At 42.9% G+C, this 21,318-nt stretch overlaps 1 protein-coding gene across 2 annotated transcripts in view; it reads right to left on the bottom strand.

The window, feature by feature from the left end:
- Positions 1 to 21,318, bottom strand: part of MYZAP (myocardial zonula adherens protein) — a 272,628-nt gene that overhangs the window by 76,514 nt on the left and 174,796 nt on the right. For both annotated transcript variants that reach the window (XM_063926165.1, XM_063926166.1), the window contains exons 4-6: positions 17,117 to 17,278; positions 16,476 to 16,568; positions 15,530 to 15,643 (exon numbers count right to left, since the gene is read on the bottom strand). In XM_063926165.1, coding sequence (XP_063782235.1) covers positions 15,530 to 15,643; positions 16,476 to 16,568; positions 17,117 to 17,278 — 369 coding nt within the window. The remainder of the gene's footprint in view (positions 1 to 15,529; positions 15,644 to 16,475; positions 16,569 to 17,116; positions 17,279 to 21,318) is intronic.

Below are 21,318 nucleotides of genomic sequence, written 5' to 3'. Positions count from 1 at the left end.
CGTGGTTTAACAATAAATCCATTTCCTCGAAATGTCCGTCTCCCTGGGCACAGTTTCCTTAAACTGGAGTCTGGAGGAGGGGCATAGAGGGAGGAGCCAGGTCACACCCTTTGGAAGTCTTAAAGTGCCCATGTCTCCTGCGGATCCCGTCTATACCCCATGGTTCTTGAAGTGACCCCAGCATCCTCTACGGACTAAGAAAAAAGGATTTACCGGTAGGTATTAAAATCCTATTTTTAATCTCTAGATGCAAACGTATCAAATTTGTAGAAATGAGTGAAGGTGTGTGCTGTGACCACGACGCAGCTCTGCAAAGTTGGACAGTGGAAGCTCCTCTAGCTGCAACCCACGAAGCTGCCACTTATCTGGTGGTACGAACACCCACCCACTCTCCTACCACTAGAAATATATGCTTGTTTGATGGTTAGTCGTATCCATCTGGCCAAGGTTTGTTTTGAAGCCGGCCAACCCCTCCTGAGGTCATCATACAGTACAAACAAAGCGTCTGACTTCCTAATAGAATCAGTAGCCTGTGCGTACACCCTTAAGGCTCTGACCACATGCAAGGACAGGTCCCCCTCTGACAATCTGTGGAAGGAGGGAACCACAATCGGATGGTTTATGTGGAAACCAGAATCCACCTTATGTAAAAACTACGCTTTCGTACAGAGCTCCGCTCTGTTTTCGTGAAAAACTAGGAAAGGACTTTTACATGACAGGGCTTCTAATTCTGAGACCTTTCTTGCTGATGTTAAAGCAAGGAGCAGGACTGTTTTCAAGCTCATATATTTTAGATCAGCCCTTTCCAAAGGCTTGAAAACGTCCGATCTCAAAAATTCTTGCACCAAATTTAGATCCCACGGGGCCATGGGAGGATGAAAAGGTGGTTGTATCCTCAACACTAGGTCTTCCGTTAGAAGAAGTGCATTGTAAATGGCTCCTAGCTCCAGTACATTTATTGGAAGGCTGCTCCTGTGTGGTGCCCATCTTCCCTGAAATTGATGGTTGTCCAGTACTGCCCCCCATCCTCTGAGACTGGCATCTGTCGTCAAAATTTTCCAATCTCAGATTCCAAACTTTTTTCCCACTGCTAGGTTCTTGTGGACCGACCACCAAATCAATGAGGTCCTGGCCTGGGGCGACAAGCAAATCCTTCGGTGAAGGAGTAAATGCATGCCTGCCCCCTGAGCAATAAGATTTACCTGAAAGGGTCTGGATTGTAGTCTGCAGTATTGGATCGCTTCAAAAGATGCTACCATCTTTCCTAGAAGCCGTACACAAAGATGTAGAATGACCGTCTGGTTCTGTAGAACCTGATATACGATTTCCTTGATGTCTCGAATTTCGTCTTCTGGAAGGAACACACTCAGCTAAATGGTATCTAAGATAAGACCCAGTAATTGTATCCTCTGCGTCGATTGCAAATTGGATATTTTGAAATTCACAATCCCGCCGTGTCGGATTAGAAAATGATGAGCGATCTGAGCATCCCGGATCAACTAATCCTGAGAGGGAGCTTTGATAAGAAGGTCGTCCAGATACGGTACTATCGTTACCCCTAACAATCTCAATTTCGCTACCATGACTGCCATGATCTTTGTGAAGACTCTCGGGGCTAATGATAGGCTGAATGGTAGAGCTCTGAATTGGTAATGATTCTTGCCCACTGCAAACCGTACATAAGCTTGGTGTGGAGTACAAATTGGGACATGGAGGTATGCATCCTTTATGTCCATCGACACCATGAACTCCTGTTGCTCCAGGCTCGCAGTGACTGACTGTATCGATTCCATCTTGAATCTGTAAACCATCAGGAGGATTTGGCCACCTTGCTACCCGCTATGCCTGCCCCCTGCCCAGTTACTCACTGCTCTGACTCCTTGTAGATCTTCTGAGTGAGATGCTGATCCCTTCCACTGGTATCTTTGTCTCACTTATACTGTTAAGTTGTGGAAGCCTTCACCCTCCTTTCAGTTAGGTTGGATCGGCCCACTGATATAATTAGAAGAAAAAAAAAACAATTATGGAGCAAGAGCTCCTTTCCTGTGCTGCTACCTTCAAGCACAATTTTTCAAACTGGAGAGATGGGCGGGGGAGGAGCCAACTGTGCATAATTTTTTTTATTATTACATTGTGCTACCTCCGTTCTGCATCCTTCACACCCAGCTGTCTAGATCTCCAGTGTCCCCTAGTGGATGATAGAGAAATGTGTCCTGTCCTTTTTCGAGGCGCCCTGCTAAAACAGCCTGCCTGTGCACTGCAACCCGCGTGTCCTAAAGGTGGGAAAAGTTGCGGTTGCCAATCACAAATGCTGGGTGAACAGATGCCATGCACATCTACTGACAGTGATGGAAGGCTTGGGGGCAGCCCTGCTTGTCCGTAAGTGCTAGACATGCCCCCAAGCACAATGGCCCCCTCCTCTGCTGGTCACACCCCTTTTCTGCACCCACTCCCCCATCAGCACACGCATAAGACCCCAGCCCACACCCTGGCGCCCTGCCTACCCGCATGCTAGCGGGAACACTACTAATTATTGATATACAAAAATAATAGAAACTATAAAGGGTTTAATCAATTTGTAATTCAATATTATGACTGAATGTTCCCACACAAAACCTTTATAGAGAAGAGGGAGGAACATGTAAATTAACATATTCTGCATTTAGCATCATGGTGTGTTTAATGTAGACTATATAAAAAACACAGATTTAATGCTTATAAACCATTATTTCTACCAATATACAGATGTGTCCTTGTACACTATTGCAGCAGTTACGCCAAACAGCCCTTCTCAGTGCATCGGGTCCATGTGACTTGGCTTGCACTGAACGTCTTTTCTGCATCTTTTTCGCCCAAATGTGCATCTTAGTCGAAATGTCATGTGACAAGACCTCTTTACAAGAATGCACTGATTAATTTGCTATGCAACACTTGTACATCTCTGTTTTCACACTGAGCAAAAACATATGTGGGTGCACGGGTTCACTACGGCTGGCCGGCGGTCGGGCTCCCGGCGACCAGCATCCCGGCGCTGGGAGCCCGACCGCCGGCTTACCGACAGCGTGGCGAGCGCAAATGAGCCCCTTGCGGGCTCGCCACGCTACGGGCACGGTGGCGCGCTACGCGCGCCACACTATTTTATTCTCCCTCTATGAGGGTCGTGGACCCCCACGAGGGAAAATAAGTGTCGGTATGCCGGTTGTAGGGCTCCCGGCGCCGGTATACTGAGCGCCGGGAGCCCGACCGCCGGCATACAGAAGACCACCCGGGTGCACAGGTGCAGTGCTGATGGCGGGGGGGGGGGGGGGGGGGCAGGCAGAAGTTGTGATAGTGCTGGGGGCAGGAGGCAGCTTGGGCAGTGCTTGGGGCAGGTAGCAGTTGGGGTAAAGGGGTCTAAGGAGAGGTAGCAATTAATTTAGATGTTCAGGTATGGAGCAGTTTGGGGCGGGGGTAGAGCGTGGGAAGGACATGCTGCAGGTGGGGTTAGGGAGGGGGAAATAAGGGTAGATAGTATTGGGGCAAGGAGGAAGTTAAGGGCAGGCAGTCCTGGGGGTAGGGTCAAATATCAGTTAGCCAAGTACCTGGGCAAGGTGGGGGTTATGGACAGGCAGTACTAAGGGGGTAAGGGTAGATAGCAGGGGGGCGTGGCCTGACAGTCTATGGATGCAGACGTGCCAGAGTTGGTGCTCCAGGACCTGTGGCTCTTAGAAGGAAGGGGGAGCAGGGACTGCTGTCTCCTACCTCTCCACTAATATTGGGCGGCGGCGACATTCTCTGGTGGCTGTAGCTTTAGTGGATCAGGGCTCTCTGCTGAGCTGTCTACTGGGATGGTGGCCATCTTGGGCAATCCACTGTCTACAAATAGAGTGGTGCGCTGCGCTGGCACGCAGGTGTAAAGGGAGGGAGACATGGCTGTAAGACTACAGGTGGTGATTGGCTGGAAAGACTATAGGCGCTGATTGGCTAGGACAGATCATAGAGTCAGTCTAAAAGTGAGTCCTGCTCCGCTGTTTTGGGGTAAAACACCTGTAAACATCTGTGTGCGAATGAGTCTGAATCTGTATATAAAGTGCTACGATGCAGCAGCCATGGCTTTTTTTCACATCAATTCCATTGTGTTATGAACCACGGGTAGTGGTTCATTCCTATTTTATGTTTATAGTTCTCTTGCAGGCCAGGATTTCCCTTTTCTCTGGTTTAGAAGATTCTTGTTTGCTGTCGGTGGTGAGTCTGTGTAATTGCAGCCTGTTTCCATGTGTTTGGCCTCACCTGTCTGCTAATTGCATCTTGTCAGTTTGGAGTCATGCAACAGGGCAGCTGCACAACATAATTAATTAGGGCTCTCTGTTATATTCTGGCTCAGTGCAATACACAGACGCCGGTGATAGTTCTTGAGTTCTGAGCTAGTTCCTGCCAGTTCCTGAGTGTCGGTTCCAGTGTCGGATCCAGTGTCTGTTCCAGTGTCTGATCCCATGTCCTGCCGTGAAGCGTTCCTGTCCAGAAGTCCTGTGGCTTTGTCTGTTCCTGGTCGAGTATCTGGCTTCTTGGTGTCCACTGGTCTGTCGTTTGGGATTCTGCCTGTCCTCCGGTTCTGAGAGCCTGTGTCGGCTATATTGGGGGTTCCTGTCCGTTTGCCAGTATTTGTACCGGTTCCGTGAGTAGCGGCTTTGCCGCGTCCGTCGGCCTAGGCCGCTGTATTCCTTGGTTACATCTGTTACTGGTGTTTTGCAGAGGGTTCTGCATATGCTGTCACCGCCGGTACACAACAGTATAGTGTCGGCGTGTGGACAGCATTTCCTTTGTTGTTCTTTTCCTTTGGCGGCGTGCCGCACATGTATTTAGTTTTAGGGTTGTTAGTAGCCCCTAGCCTTCTGTTTGCTTTAGTTAGAGGTCCCCTTGTTATTATCCTGTCTCGGTTCACGCCTTGTCTCACTCTAAGACCTGGGGGCATCGGAGTTGGGCAGACCTAATCCGCCCTTCAAACGCGGCTGCCGTGGGCCCAAGAAACCATAGTCATGCAGGCGTGAACTGACCACACGGGTGAAACAATGGAGGTAGGCTGCTAGGGGCTATTTCCATACCACACCTTATTTCAGCATCACGTTCTGGTGCTCTGGACTCACTACGCAACATCTCTTGTTCTGAGCACCAGGAACGTAACATTATCACCGGCCATACAACAAAAAAGAAACAAAGCTAAATAGTAGTTTTTTCTTTTTTGGTCCAGTGTCTTGTCTAGAATCCAGTCCTGTCTAGAACTCAGTGTGCAGAATCCAGTCCGGTGTTTAGAATCCAGTCCTGTCTAGAATTCAGTGTGCAGAATCCAGTCCGGTGTTTAGAATCCAGTCCTGTCTAGAATTCAGTGTGCAGAATTCAGTCTGGTGTTTAGAATCCAGTCCTGTCTAGAATTCAGTGTGCAGAATCCAGTCCGGTGTGCAGAATCCAGTCTTGTCTTGTCTAGTTTAAAAAAAAAATCCAGTCCAGTCTTGTCTAGTTTAGTCTTGTCTTGTCTAGTTTAAAATCCTCCTATGCCAACTATGCAAGCCCTGCAGGCGTCTCTCTCAGCCCTGAACTCTGCTTTCAGTGCTTTGAAACCTGAGCGACTGGAAGTTTTGCAGCAATCCTTAAAGCAACTGCAAAACCTTCTGACTAAAATTTTGCTTATCTTGCCAGAAGTCGTTGAGAGTTCATCTACCTCTAAAGAGACTCTTGCTCACAATATGGTGACAAGAGAATCCTCAGGTTCAGTTGGAGAGAAAAAGTTTAAAAGTTTTCTGCGGCCCAGGCTCTCAGAAGAGGAGCGTCTGCGTCGCAGAAACTTAAATTTATGCCTATATTGTGAGGGTTTAGGCCACTATCTGCAGACCTGTGAGTTGCGCAAGCCAAAGTGTGGCGACAAGTCCTGCCCTCTGGCCAAGTTGAGTCAGGATACAAGACCTACTCCTGTCTCTACTGTGGCAGAGGTACTTGTCACACAACCCACACTAAAAAGCACTCTGTCCTATAATTGGGGTCCTTGGCCTAGGGAGCCCCATTATAGATTCAGGAACCAAAGGAGAATGCTTCTCTCCTCTCTTGATTTTCCTGTTGAAGCAGAGTTGCAAACCCCTGGAGCGGTGCCCGATGCCCAGGGTCCTGGAGTGGTGCCCGATGCCCAGGGTCCTGGAGTGGTGCCCGATGCCCAGGGTCCTGGAGTGGTGCCCGATGCCCAGGGTCCTGGAGTGGTGCCCGATGCCCAGGGTCCTGGAGTGGTGCCCGATGCCCAGGGTCTTGGAGTGGTGCCCGATGCCCAGGGTCCTGGAGTGGTGCCCGATGCCCAGGGTCCTGGAGTGGTGCCCGATGCCCAGGGTCCTGGAGCGGTACCCGGTGCTCTGGGTCATAGAGGGACATCGAATATTATAGCTCAGGTGTCAATACCAGAAGGGGTCTCAGAAGCTGTTACCCCAGGTAGGGACTTGAAAAGCGCAACTCTAGAGAAGGTGTCTAAAACCATAGTTCTAGAAGGGAACTTGAGAAGCAAAACCCCAGAAGGGATCTTTGAAGTAATATCCCCAAGTGGGGTCTCGAGAGACACAGCCCCAGAGAAGGGTCTAGAAGTTGCTTCCCCAGAAAAGGACTCAAGAGGCATAGCGTTAGTGGAGGTTCTGAAGGTTATAGCTTCAGCAAAAGTCCCGGAAGTCATAGTCCCGGGAGAATTTTCGATAATTATCGACTCAGAGAGGGAGGCTGACGGCCGGTCCCAGAGAGGGAGGCTGACGGCCCGGTCCCAGAGAGGGAGGCTGACGGCCCGGTCCCAGAGAGGGAGGCTGACTGCCCGGTCCCAGAGAGGGAGGCTGACGGCCTGGTCCCAGAGAGGGAGGCTGACGGCCCGGTCCCAGTAAAAGAATCCGAGGTGCTGCCCCCAGCGGGGTTCCCGAAGGCCACTGCCCCAGAGGGGGTTCTGAGGGTCACTGCCCCAGGTGGGGTTCCGAGGGCCACTGCCCCGGGTGGGGTTCTGAGGGCCACTGCCCCGGGTGGGGTTCAGAAAGTCACTGCCCTGGGTGGGGTTCAGAAAGTCACTACCCCGGGTGGGGTTCCGAAGGCTACTGCCCCAGGTGGGGTTCCGAGGGCCACTGCCCCAGGTGGGGTTCAGAAAGTCACTGCCCCAGGTGGGGTTCAGAAAGTCTCAGCCTCGAGTAAGGTCAGTAGTGACCAGGTCCTAGCAAAGCACTCTAGTCAGTCAGATGGGAAGGAAGCAGATCCTGACTCTGTTGATATCTCAACATCTATAATCTTTGATGGGGACTTAGTCCCATTTCTGGCGCTTTACAAACACTATTACATCATTATGTTGTCTAGACCATTTCTGGGCATCACTTCAGAGAACCTTGTGCTCTATCTGATATATTCCTTTAGAGGGGAGCCTTTTGAGTGGGCATCCAATTTAATGAAAACTGAAGATCCCATTCTTCAGGATCCCCCAGCATTCAGTGATGCAGTTATTAAGAGATATGGTTCCAAAGAAATTGGTTCAGGTTCCTCTAGGTCACCCGTCTTATCTGCTGAGAGTCCACCGTATACTGTAAACTCGGCACAAGAGTCTCAGCCCGTTGTTTTGACTGCAGGATGTGCTTTTCTGTCTTCTTCTAATAGTAGTACTTTGCCTGAAAGTTCAGCATCCAAGGTTAAGAAACCAATCTCTGATTTAAACCCAGCCTTGCTGGGAGGTACCATCAGTTCAGACAATGTTTGGGGAATTACCTTGGTCAGACCTCAAGAACTTTGTAAAAATAAGAAGAAAAATAAATCATTATTGACTCTTGCCTTGTTATAAAAAAAAGAAGAAGATTTTTTTCCCCCTTGTCTTGTGTCCAGTGGCCACCGTCAAGGGGGGGGGGGGGGGGGCACTGTTACAAGCTGTTGCCACAGCATGTTTCTGTTTTCTTGCCTGTTAGACCAGTGTGTCAGGTTTTTTTTATTGTATCCCTTGTTTTGGAAAGTCTGAATTTTGGGGTCCGTTGATCCCTCCTTAAGGGGGGGGGGGTACTGTTATGAGCCACGGCAGTGGCTCATTCCTGTTTTGCATTTTGGTTATGTATTTTATGTTATACTTCTGTTTCTGTTCCCCGTGGGTGTCATGGGGTGTTCGGAGTCCACCCTTAAGGAGAGGGTACTGTTATGAACCACGGGTAGTGGTTCATTCCTATTTTATGTTTATAGTTCTCTTGCAGGCCAGGATTTCCCTTTTCTCTGGCTTAGAAGATTCTTGTTTGCTGTCGGTGGTGAGTCTGTGTAATTGCAGCCTGTTTCCATGTGTTTGGCCTCACCTGTCTGCTAATTGCATCTTGTCAGTTTGGAGTCATGCAACAAGGCAGCTGCACGACATAATTAATTAGGGCTCTCTGTTATATTCTGGCTCAGTGCAATACACAGATGCCGGTGATAGTTCTTGAGTTCTGAGCTAGTTCCTGCCAGTTCCTGAGTGTCGGTTCCAGTGTCTGATCCCATGTCCTGCCGTGAAGCGTTCCTGTCCAGAAGTCCTGTGGCTTTGTCTGTTCCTGGTCGAGTATCTGGCTTCTTGGTGTCCACCGGTCTGTCGTTTGGGATTCTGCCTGTCCTCCGGTTCTGAGAGCCTGTGTCGGCTATATTGGGGGTTCCTGTCCGTTTGCCAGTATTTGTACCGGTTCCGTGAGTAGCGGCTTTGCCGCGTCCGTCGGCCTAGGCCGCTGTATTCCTTGGTTACATCTGTTACTGGTGTTTTGCAGAGGGTTCTGCATATGCTGTCACCGCCGGTACACAACAGTATAGTGTCGGCGTGTGGACAGCATTTCCTTTGTTGTTCTTTTCCTTTGGCGGCGTGCCGCACATGTATTTAGTTTTAGGGTTGTTAGTAGCCCCTAGCCTTCTGTTTGCTTTAGTTAGAGGTCCCCTTGTTATTATCCTGTCTCGGTTCACGCCTTGTCTCACTCTAAGACCTGGGGGCATCGGAGATGGGCAGACCTAATCCGCCCTTCAAACGCGGCTGCCGTGGGCCCAAGAAACCATAGTCATGCAGGCGTGAATTGACCACACGGGTGAAACAATGGAGGTAGGCTGCTAGGGGCTATTTCCATACCACACCTTATTTCAGCGTCACGTTCTGGTGCTCTGGACTCACTACGCAACATCTCTCTTGTTCTGAGCACCAGGAACGTAACACATTGTGCTTCATCCGCGACTTTGTACATATTTGTACAAACTAATTTCTGTGTGGTTAAATTCACAGCCCAGTTTTGTTGCATCTGTGGTGCGAATAAGATGCAAGTTTAAAGAAATAATTGCTAAGCTATGCTACTCAGTGCAGCTCCCTTACGCCAGGTGTCTAGCACCACATGGTGTATTGAGGTTAGATGTATGAGGACACATCTGTACACTTGTTTCAGCCTTATTAGTGAACATCAGTTAAACATTAATTATTTATTTATTACCAGTTATTTATATATTTATATTCCACAGTGCTTTAAAGAGAATATTTTGGCCATTCACATTAGTTCCTGCCCCAGTGGAGTTTACAATCTGTATTCCATATCACATGTACACGCACACACATTCACAATAGGGTTAATTTTTGTTGGGAGCCAATTAACCTACCAGTATATTTTTGGATTGTGGGAGGAAACCGGAGTACCCGGGGGAAACCCACACAAGAATGGGGGGAATATACAAACACAACACAGTTAGGACCATGCTGGGAATCGAACCCATGACCTCAGTGCTGTGAGGCAGTAATGCTAACCATTACACCGTCCATACTGCCCATAAACCAATATCTTAACATTTAACATACTGGGAAATACAAGGATGCCTTCTTATCTAAAATGGGCTTGTATTACAGTGTATGCATTTTGAACTAGCCTAAACCACCATTTTCAGGGCAAGCAAAAGACCTATTTGATAAAAACTTGAACCGATGCAGAGTTGCACCCAAGTTGTCAATAATTGCTCCTGTGTTTTTTATGCACAGATGTAATGCATATGTTGACCCATATAAAAAGTTGTATGCATCTTTGCAGACAGACTGCCTTAACCATATGCTTAGTGTGATAGTTATCATCACTTTCGCCACATTTTACTTGGTACAAATGACATGTTTACATCCAACTCTGCATAGCCTGCAATTCCATCTAATATGCCCTGACTGAACTCTGCCTAATTGAGAACCTGTAACAGCCTTATTGTGTCTCTTCATTTGCAGGGTGAGATGCATTTGAAATGCCTACGACTCTGCATCGTTGTAATGGGTTAGCTTCAAGTTACCATGCAGGAGTCTACATTTAAGTCTAATAGGAGCTTTATTTTGGATAAACACAACACAACACAGCACACCACACCACACCACACCACACAAGAACAGGATTGTAGTATAGTATACAGTATAACAAAATGTACAGTCTCTTCAGCTGGGAGATGTGGGTCATAGCAACATAAACAAAAACTAGCCAGTAAGGGACTGAGCTTGAGGCCTTAAATAGGCCCAATATCCACCCAGTACTGTATAAAGAAAAGGTGGAACTACCTCCTGAATCAGAGAAGCATAACACCATTCCTCACACAAACCTACATGGGTAGAAAATGCTTTCTAATGCTTTCATTCCCCAGTCAACTCAATCGGCCAATAGCCTTTAGTAAGGTCTACATTTAATTGGCAGAACCAAGCCGATTAAAGGTCTCATCCACCTGTGGCAAAGGATGTGCATCAAACTTTGATACTGCATTCAGCTTGTGTATACAAAAGTGGTACTTTTGTCAGATTTAGGGACTAGCACAATGGCATGTCCCGTCTTGCTCCCAATTCTAAAAACAATTTGTAGTAGATTAGCTTCAAGTCAATAGGCACGAGTCAAATCCAATAGGATTTTTAATGTGAAAAAGACAGCACAGAACGCAGGAACAGGAGTACTGTACATACAAGAATATAGATAATACTGTCTCTTTTGTGCAGAGGTTTGGATCATAATAACCTCCCAAAAAACTAGCCAACAAAGTTCTGAGCTTGAGGCCTTAAATAGGCTCTGCCCCATATGAGGAAGGGGTGAACTATTTTCTGGATCCCAGGAGGTACTAGATCATGCACAAAGCGAAAACACGTAACACATGTTCTGCAAACAGGCGTACATTCTGCTCTGCATCAGGCCCAAATTGACATGTGATTAGCAGTATAGTAATGTTCTCCTACAGAGAAAACTAAAACTTGGCAAAGAAAATGACACACAGGGGCATATAAATAGAATACTAGAAGCATTAGCAGAACTCCAAACAATGGGTAAAGGCAAAATGTAGCCATGTGATAGCCATAATTCTGTATATGTACAGAAAGTTGGTGCAAAGATGTGAGCAACAACTGCAGAAAACTTGTTTAGAGGAATTCCATATTGCGGATAGTGGTAATATGACTGCAGAAGGTCCAAGCATGTGCTATAATGCAAATGAGTACAATCTGGTAGCACCAGTAATGGATGTGCAATCTGATCCTGGCTTGGAAAGCTGACTCTTGTATGTAAAGCGTATGGCGGTTAAAGGACTCAGACTCACCATCAATTTCCAAGATGTGTATTATCCTGGATGGAAAAAGGGCAATAACAAAAGCCAAAGAGGATGAACAACTGCATTGTCTCAATAAGAGGTGTGGTTGTTAAATAAAAGATAAGCCACAAGAGCAACAATATTTAAAATAAATAAGGGCAGGAACTTAAGACAACTTGATCTCAAACACACCGATGTGTAGTACTTTTAAATTACCCAAGAGAAAACAAAAACATAATAACTTTTACAGGTTATTATTCAACATATAAAGTAACTTTCCTAGTGAGGAACAAAGATGGAGTATTGGACAAATACAGTACTATGTAACAATGACAATAAGTTTATGAGAAATCCACTCACAGTGGAGTGACAATAAAGTTGTATAAAATAGAGAATTTCTTAAGAAAACGTGACACAGAGCAACATGTACTCCAGATGGGGTACTTAAAATGAAGACAATAACCCTGACTAGAATAATCAGCATACTAACAGACTCTAGATTATTTGAAAAAGTGGGCTGAAGCCGCAAAACCAGCCTCTGATTTACAAAATCTAACTCTCTCTGCACATGTTATATCTGTCCCACCTGCAGCGCACATGGTTTTGCCCATTAGAGGAAAACGTATTGCAATTAGGCCCTAAGTAAGCAATTTAACAAAAAAAACAAGAGTAAAACATGTTTATGCCTCTCATACAAAGCAAGTACAATTAGAATATGTGAACCCTCATCCTGGGAAGGCATACGTCATCTTTCAGAAAAGAGTCGACAGCTACATAGAAGCAGTTTAAGAGGAAATAAAGTACACACACTACAACCAAACCTGGATACTCACTGATCTGCCACCAGGGAGAAAGGACACAGGCTGCAAATGGATATTTAAATACAAATGTAACACAGGTGGCACGGATGAATGGTACAACGTTTCTACCTGGGGACAGACATCACAAATTACTAAGGAAAAGGAGACTAACGAAGTAAGCTACTGCTGATGAGTAGGGGTGTATGGAGTATAACAACAGCTACAGAATAGGTATATATTCTATACTGTGTTTTGCACTGCTTACAGCTGGTGTAAAACACAGCTGCCAGGCTGTTAACCGACCTGCCCCGTTCTAGCCACATAACACCCATACTCTACTCCAGGCATTCCCAACCACGGTCCTCAAGGCACACTAACAGTGCAGGTTTTAGTGATATCCAGGCTTCAGCACAGGTGACTTAATTAGTAGCTCAGTTATTTTGATTTAACCATCTGTGCTGAAGCCTGGATATCACTAAAACCTGCACTGTTGGTGTGCCTTGAGGACCGTGGTTGGGAATGCCTGCTCTACTCCCTTCACTGGCTGCCTGTAAGATGGCGAATCATTTTCAAGATTGGCTTACTGAGTTTCAAAGCACTATATGACCAGGGCCCAAGGTACCTGAAGCAGCTTCTGACCCCATACTGACCCACTCGATTACTGCGATCTGTAGATGAAGGACTTTTAGCAGTACCTAGAATCTCCCGTAATTCATCTGGGGGTCGAGCTTTTAGTTATGCGGCTCCGACTCTATGGAACTCACTTCTCCGCACAGTGCGAGAGGCCCCAACTATAGAATCCTTCAAAAGTAGACTCAAGACTTTCCTGTTTACTCAAGCATTCCCATAATTGTCCCTTTAGTATCTCCATGCTTCTGTATTTTATGAAAAGCTGTTCTGTACTTCATTATTTTCTGTACTATATTATGCTATGTATCTGTTAAGCGCCTTGAGTCCTATTGGAGAAAGAGCGCTATATAAATAAAATTATTATTATTATTATTAATATTACTGGAGGAACTGTAGGTGGCGCTGTATCACAAGTTGTCACTGCATAAAGTCTCTTGTTAATAATAGTGTACTCTCTTGTAGAAACTTCTTTGTTACCCCTATGAATTTACTTATGCTTGTCATAGTAAAGTTTATCCCACAACCTTTCCTACTCTATTTAATGCATGAACTAAGAAACATATGTTGCAGCAATTTTTAGAGGAAGGGGTTCATTAACTTATCATCTGACCAATTTACTAGATTTACACTTCTAATCAATCTTACATTCGAGTTATCTAAATATATATATTTTTTTAAATTGGTACAAACAGTACCCGCCCTTGACACAATCAAGCACCATCCCTGACCAAGCCGTATATTGCCCTAAATCGGAATGCCCACTCTCCTAATAAAATAGGCCAGTGGAAACAGAACTTTTGTTAGCTATATTAATCTGGTACAAATTAATAGTGAAAAAAATGTAGTGTTAATATACTGTAAAGTGGTTATAAAATACAGTTTTGTTGGAGTTACTCTATGTTGCTTGTTTAATTTCTTAAATAAAGTAACAATAAGTTCAATCAGTTAATGGGGGACTTGTACTAAGCCTTACAGAGTGATAAAGTGGAAAGAGATAAAGGGCAGAATGTATTAATCCAGGAAAAGTGATAAAGTGAAAGGTGAAACACACCAGCCAGTCAGCTCGTAACTGTTAATTTACATATTGGAGATGATTGGGTGGAGCCTTTATCACCTTGCACATATCACTGGTTTATCACTTCCTTACGCCTTCTCCAGGTTAATACATCTGCCCCTGGGTTTGAAAAATGACAGTTAGGAGCGGACTGGCTGGTGTGTTATCACCTTCCACTTTATCACTTCTCCATGCTTAATACATCTGTCTCAAAGTACCAGCCATTCAGCTCCTAACTGCAGTGTTATAGACTGGGGCCCAGATTTATCAAGCCTTGGAGAGTGATAAATAGCACAGTGATAAAGTACCAACTAATCAGTTCCTAACTGTCATTTTTCAAACACTGGGGCAAATGTATTAACCTGGAGAAGGCATAAGGAAGTGATAAACCAGTGATATGTGCAAGGTGATAAAGGCACCAACCAATCAGCACCAATATGTAAATTAACATTTAGGAGCTGATTGGCAGGTGCCTTTATCACCTTGCACATATCACTGGTTTATCACTTCCTTATGCCTTCTCCAGGTTAATACATCTGCCCCACAGCCTGTAACATGGCAGTTAGGAGCAGATTGGTTGTTACTTTATCACCGTGCTATTTATCACTCTTCAAGGCTTGATAAATATGGAGAGCAAAAGGTTATAGGGAAAGATTCCGCAAACTCTACAAGCCGCAACCTGTGGTCGTACCTAGATAGGTCACCTCACACATCAAGTGAAAACATTTCACAAGACAAAATACAGGCACAATCACTGGTCGCGCTCAGTAAACACACAAGATAATTGTAAATAGTTATAATCACAATAGGTATCTGTATGGGTTGTAAAGTCCAGCTGGACTTTACAACCCATACACAGATCGCTATTGTGATTATTTATAATGATCTTGCGTGTTTACTGAGCGCGACCAATGATTGTGCCTGTATTTTGTCTTGATAAATCTGGGCCTGGTTTGAAAAAAGGACAGATAAGAGCTGATTGGCTGAAACTTTATCTCTTTCTCCACTTTATCACTCTCCAAGGCTTAGTACATCTGCCCTAATATGTTTTCAGCAGGCGCATCCATTAAGTGCTCCAGACAAGCACTATGCAGCTGGTATAGCACCCAGCCACCTCCCTGAGCATCCTAAAGATGCTCCAGTCAGTGCTGTAATTCCCAGTGCTGCTGACCCCACATATATATATATATATATATATATATATATATAATACTACATCAGATTACTGTAACAGCCCAAAAATCATAGTAGATTTTTGATAATGTACTCTAAATCCCTACATGTTGTGCTCTACTTCATATATAATGTTTATTGCAAACTAGGCACCATGAAATCTTGTAATGTCTATGGAACTGGGTAGCTCTTTTAAGTTATTATTTATACATTAAACATCCTTTGTGCCACAAGATGTTCTTGGGAAAACAGAAACACATAGTTTACATACGGTATCTCCTTCTTCCAATTAGAAAACAGTTGTACTACAGCTTACACTAACATTGCCTACCTGTATTTCTATTGATGAAGCGTTCAAAGAGCTATTAACTGCTCCAAAACTGTCCAGGGCTGAAGCTTGTGCCTGGGTGTGGTTCTCCAAATATTCCTGCTGTGCAGTTGAAACCTGAAATCAGGGAAAACAGGCAATTTATGTTGTTGCCCATGTGTTAAGCCTTTCAGCGGTCCATTATATGCAGAGATATAAGAAAACTGTGATGTAGACCCTACTGTTAAAGGGTTTTCAGAATATAACTGAGATGACCTATAGTGTTTGCGCTATTACAAAAGTTATATTTTATTTGAATAAAATGCAACACTAGCTCACAAGTATCTAGAGGTATTAGAGCTGAACCTACATCCATTTCTGTTGCACGTCTTGGATTGCATTGCAGTTGCCCAGTATGTTTTGCACCTGTTTTGTTGGGGTGCAAGTATGCACTGATGATGATGATGATGGTGACTTGTTGAAAAGAGCTGCATTTGCTGCTTGTGCAGAGGTGATTGCAACTCATGTGTATCTTGTGTTTGGAATTACGTTTTAGAGAAGATTTCTTTTGAGCAATTTATGCAAATTTTCCTTCCATGTCTGCATCAGTCCTTCTCAAAGAGTTTGTTTGTATATTCTCCCCGTACTTGCATGGGTTTCCTCCGGGTTCTCCGGTTTCCTCCCACAATACAAAAATATACTGGTAGGTTAATTGGCTCCCAACAAAATTAACCCTAGTGAATGTGTCTGTGTGTGTATGTGGTAGGGAATATAGATTATAAACTCCACGGGGGCAGTGACTGATGTGAATGGGCAAATATTCTCTGTAAAGTGCTGCGGAATATGTGTGCACTATATAAATAACTGGTAATAAATATATAAATAATAATAAGAAGCAATATTAAATTTACTAATTAATAGAAAATATACTAATTTAATAAAAAATAATAATTGGAAATAAAATACTTGCTTTCATTTCTTGTGTTAGATGTTTAATTTTCTCTTTCATGTCGTCATATTCTCCAAACATTCTCTCCCTTATTTTTTCCAATGTTACTCTTACCTGTAGTATAAAAAGAATTGTATGTACAGTAATTTAGAAGTATTATACTTAAATTGGTAATACTATACTTTGTGTTCATTAATTATTAAGTACTATTTATTTTCAACACCTAGGAGACATCAAGATCTTACAACCAAGCTACTATTCACTCGTAATTGGGTTTTTCTGCCTTATAAAGTACTGTACATGAAATTACCACAGCTAGAATGCAGACAGAGACTTAAGTGATAACATTGCTATAGGTTCAGACAGTGGGTCTGGTTTTAGTTCAAAAATTTCAAAAAGCATACAGTACTTGTCTACTTTATGGTCCTCTCCTCTGGGATATCTGAGAAGGAGGTCCATGGGACAAGTGTGGGAGGCATTTTTACAGGAATACGCCCCACTGCACAATGGGCGGCCAGGGCATAATTGTGGCATTAAAATGAATCAGAATATTCAGGAGTTTTCTGGACATTAGGAGAGTAGGCAAGTGTGCCAGAAAGACTGAGCATTTGTTAAATGAACAGAGCACAAAATATTGATTTAACCATCTGTAAATAACTTACATCTTTAATATAATTCATTTCTTCTTTCAGCTGATGTGATGACCATTCATAGACAACAACCTCATTCTTATTATTGTTTTCAGCCCTTTGTACAACCCCATACACCAACCCATGGGAGCCCACACCTGATGGTGGATTGCCTTTGGGTACAGAATAGAGGTGCTGTAAAAAAACAAAGATAAGATACATTTAAGCCCAACACAAAGGAATTCTTCACACACCTTTCAATTATACCCCTTTTTTCTTATCACCTTGTTCTTCTTGTGGGTCAGACAATATATATACAGAAACATTTCATAGTGCATAAAATACTTTATTAGCAATCTTTCTTCTTAGTACATAAAATGTATACCAGATAACATCATAACATGTGTGCACTCTATCACAAAAATCTACAGCATGTATATATAGATCTGTTCTGACTTGCAGCACCTTCTGTATATCACAGTATACCATTGGTTTCTGGGAGTGAAGGAATGAACACCCCAAACATCTGTGCTTCTATCATTTCATTCTATAAAATTCATTTATTTCACTAACCCATTGGCTGATCTTTTCTATAAATCGATTTCTCATTATCAGATGAGCAAGAGATTAGATCTCCACTATATAGGAGTAAGTTTGCGAGCAGGGCCTTCCTACCTCTATGTCTGTCTGTTTTTACCCAGTTTTGTTCTATTACTGTTGTTCTAATTGTAAAGCGCAACGGAATATGCTGCGCTATATAAGAAACTGTTAATAAATAAATAATAAATAAATGCCGACCACAACTAAATCCCTCAATTTTTTTTTATTAGGGCTCGCATATTGTTGGTCTAACTATTTTTAAAGAAAATATATGTTATATCAAGTGCCAGAAAAACACACATCTACAGCATGCTAATGGTATTCTAGAAGTTGTACCAAGCCAGCTGCCAAGCACATTTGTACACTGAAAGAGTTAGGAGGCTGGTTTAGCACAAGCAAGTGTAAATAATCCCTCCTCCGATCAATGAATGGAAAGTAGGTGTATTGTACTATGGGCCTAATTCAGACCTGATTGCAGCAGCAAAACTGTTCTCTAATGGGCAAAACCATGTGCACTGCAGGGGGGAGGGGATATAACATTTGCAGAGAGAGTTAGATTTGGGTAGGTTATTTTGTTTCTGTGCAGGGTAAATACGGTCTGCTTTATTTTTACACTGCAATTTAGATTTGTTTAAACACACCCCACCCAAATCTAACTCTCTCTGCACATGTTATATTTGCCTCACCTGCAGTGCACATGGTTTTGCCCATTAGAGAACAATTTTGCTTCTGCGATCAGATCTGAATTAGGCTCTATATGTGTTACGGGTTTCGGAATGTTATACCAGAGGTCGGTATCCCGGGTGTCAGGAGACCAACTCCGGAGTCCCAACAGCTGGAATCCCAGTGGTGAGCTTGCCACGATTTAGGCACAGTGGCAAGCTTTGCACGCCACTCTATTATATTCCCCCTCGGGTGGTGGCGTGGACCACCATCCGGTTGGGAACTAGGGGCTTTGGTCATGATTCCGTCTGTCGGCATTTCGCTGGCTGTTGGGATTCCAGCGTCGGTCTCCTGACAGACGGAAACTTAACTGCATCCCTATGTTACAGCTGGCTAACTTTTCAGTTGCACAAGGTTAAACAAAACAATGGGAGTAAAAAGTTTTGTGAGAAGTGGCAAAAGAGCATAGAAGGCCTCTAAAGAGAAGGGCAGCTCTATCAGGGACCTAACAAAATATATAATCTACTGGAGGTTAGTTTAAGAAATTGAGGAACTCAATTCCCTTTAAAAAGATCTGTCATTCATTCCTAGATGTGGATTGTACTGTAAATTCTATCAATTTGGTTCTTGATTTAAATCGCTACATACATACATTAACATTAGAGAAGCAGGTTCTAGATCTACAACATGAAAATAAAACTGCTTTTTGCTCAAGCAGTTTTATCAAAGAAAGTTTTTCACAATAAAGTTAAAGGATAGCTATGTAGAGATGTTTTATAAATTAGTGAATAAAAGATCTTTAATGATCCACATTTTAATTTTAAATAAAATGTATCATTTAAAGATTAAGAAACACTAAAATAATCATTTGATAATCTAATTAGCAAAGAGCTGATCAGGGTGGTTTTATCATCATATTAGATAAAGAAGAGTATCTTAGTGAAGCGTCTAGAAACTTGTGAGACATAACGCTTATAAAAACTTAATGGTGCATCCTATAAAACCCTTTTTACACACTGGAAGTACTTAATAAAAGGAATTGAAAATAACTGTCACATGGAGGAAATGTAATTGTGTAATATTTGCCCTAGAATACCACATTTTCACCATCTCGACATAAATGTATAAAGACCTTAAGAAACCACCAGGGAAAGTAGGCTCAATTACAGCAAAGGGAAAAGTATGTATTACAGGTTGAGTATCCCTTATCCTGTACTATTTTTTGAAGAAAAATGGTTTTATATTGGAATCCTATACCAAATATTCTACACAGGTTTTACACATTAGAATATTTTTTTTAATGGAATGGTATGTGGTGAACAATTTATGTACAATTATTTTATAGTTCTTTTGTATTTCTATGGCATATGAAATGGGATTTGAAGCACCTGGGGACATTTTAAACTGGAGCACAATTACACTGCCTTTCTTAATTGATTTAATCTTCAAATATGCAACTTATTGGTCGCAATATGTTTGTGCAATATTATGCAAATTTATACATGGGTGAATTTCATTTTAGCCTACTGTTACATATCACAATCATTTCCTTGCACACATAACACTGCATCACTTTTATTCTGTTGCACACTTGCCATCTGTCTTATTCACTCATCCTAAGCTTTGTTTCTTCTCACCACCTAAGTCCAAACACTTTGCCAATTGCCACTGATTTTGACCCCTCCATTGGGAAGCTCTAGCAGTATACTGATTTCCTAAATCCGGTGAACATTCAGGTGGCCACCCTATTATAATACTCCACTGCCACTCACAGTTCAATAAAACCTTATGTTATGGGGATGAAACATGTCAGAGGATTGTTAGCACGCTGCCAGTATCGGAACTAGTGAGTGGTGGGCCCAAGTGTAAAAATATGCTTTTGCCCCAAAATCAAATGTAAAATCGTATATAAAACCAAATCCCATTCAAAATCAAATATCAGCAAAACATAGGTACTTTTACATAGACGAATATAGGATCCCCTGATTTACAAAGGAGTGCCAAACTACAAAGCCTTGAGTTTCAAAATTAAAGAGACTCCCGCACCAGATTATAGATAAATAATAATTTTACAGGGAATATTTGTAATCTAACATTTTGTGCTGATCAAAACAATATTTCAACACAATTGTGTTGCAGTGGTGCTGCTTGTTGATCCAAATATATAATGTTAACAGAAAGAAGAAAAAGCAGATCAACTTTTTATAGCAGCACTCATTCCCTGAATAATCACTAATTATAAATATGATTCTTTCAAATAATTTGTAAGTAATAACCTTGACTACAAGAAAAGATTCTCAATACCCATATGTGGTATAGATACCTTTATTGTTACCACATATGATGTATTATATGTCCCCTTTGTTCTAAAGGGGACAACTAAGTGAAATATTAAAATTTTGATAGAGACAGAATAACGTGAGTAAGAAAATAAATTAAATTATGTGTAGAGAGTATGTTAAAAAAAGTGCTAGTGTGCTGTCTTGATTTACAGATCAACAGAACCTGTGAATCAAATGTTTTTTGGTTTATTTTGATGAAACCACCACTAGCTTTTTCTAGCTAACAATGTATGCGACGGGTTACAAAGTGTGTCAATGTTGTGCCGTTTCTAATAAATTCTCAAATTTGTGGATTTCAGTGCTACCTTTGTCGCTATATAATGAAATTGTGAGAATATTAGATACAGCAATGCAAAAAATCCGGATGATAATTATGTCTATTATAGACGTAAGGTTATTATTACCTTTAATACCGGTGTACAATACCACGCTGACAAATTATTCTTTAATATTAGACATTATAGAATACCCCTGTTGTAGTGTATATTCTTGAGCCAAAACTCCTTATTGGGTGACAATGCTAAATTCCTTTGTCGTATAAACAACCCTTTATGAAGCTAAGAACACTGTACGCTGTTTGCTTAAGAAGTACCGTAATGGTACGCTATTGGCGTAGCGATCGCTCAGCCG

Source organism: Pseudophryne corroboree, chromosome 6, assembly GCF_028390025.1.
Source record: "Pseudophryne corroboree isolate aPseCor3 chromosome 6, aPseCor3.hap2, whole genome shotgun sequence".
Taxonomy (NCBI): domain Eukaryota; kingdom Metazoa; phylum Chordata; class Amphibia; order Anura; family Myobatrachidae; genus Pseudophryne; species Pseudophryne corroboree.
The sequence above is the reverse complement of the archived record's forward strand: the minus strand, read 5'-3'. Positions and strand labels throughout refer to the sequence as shown.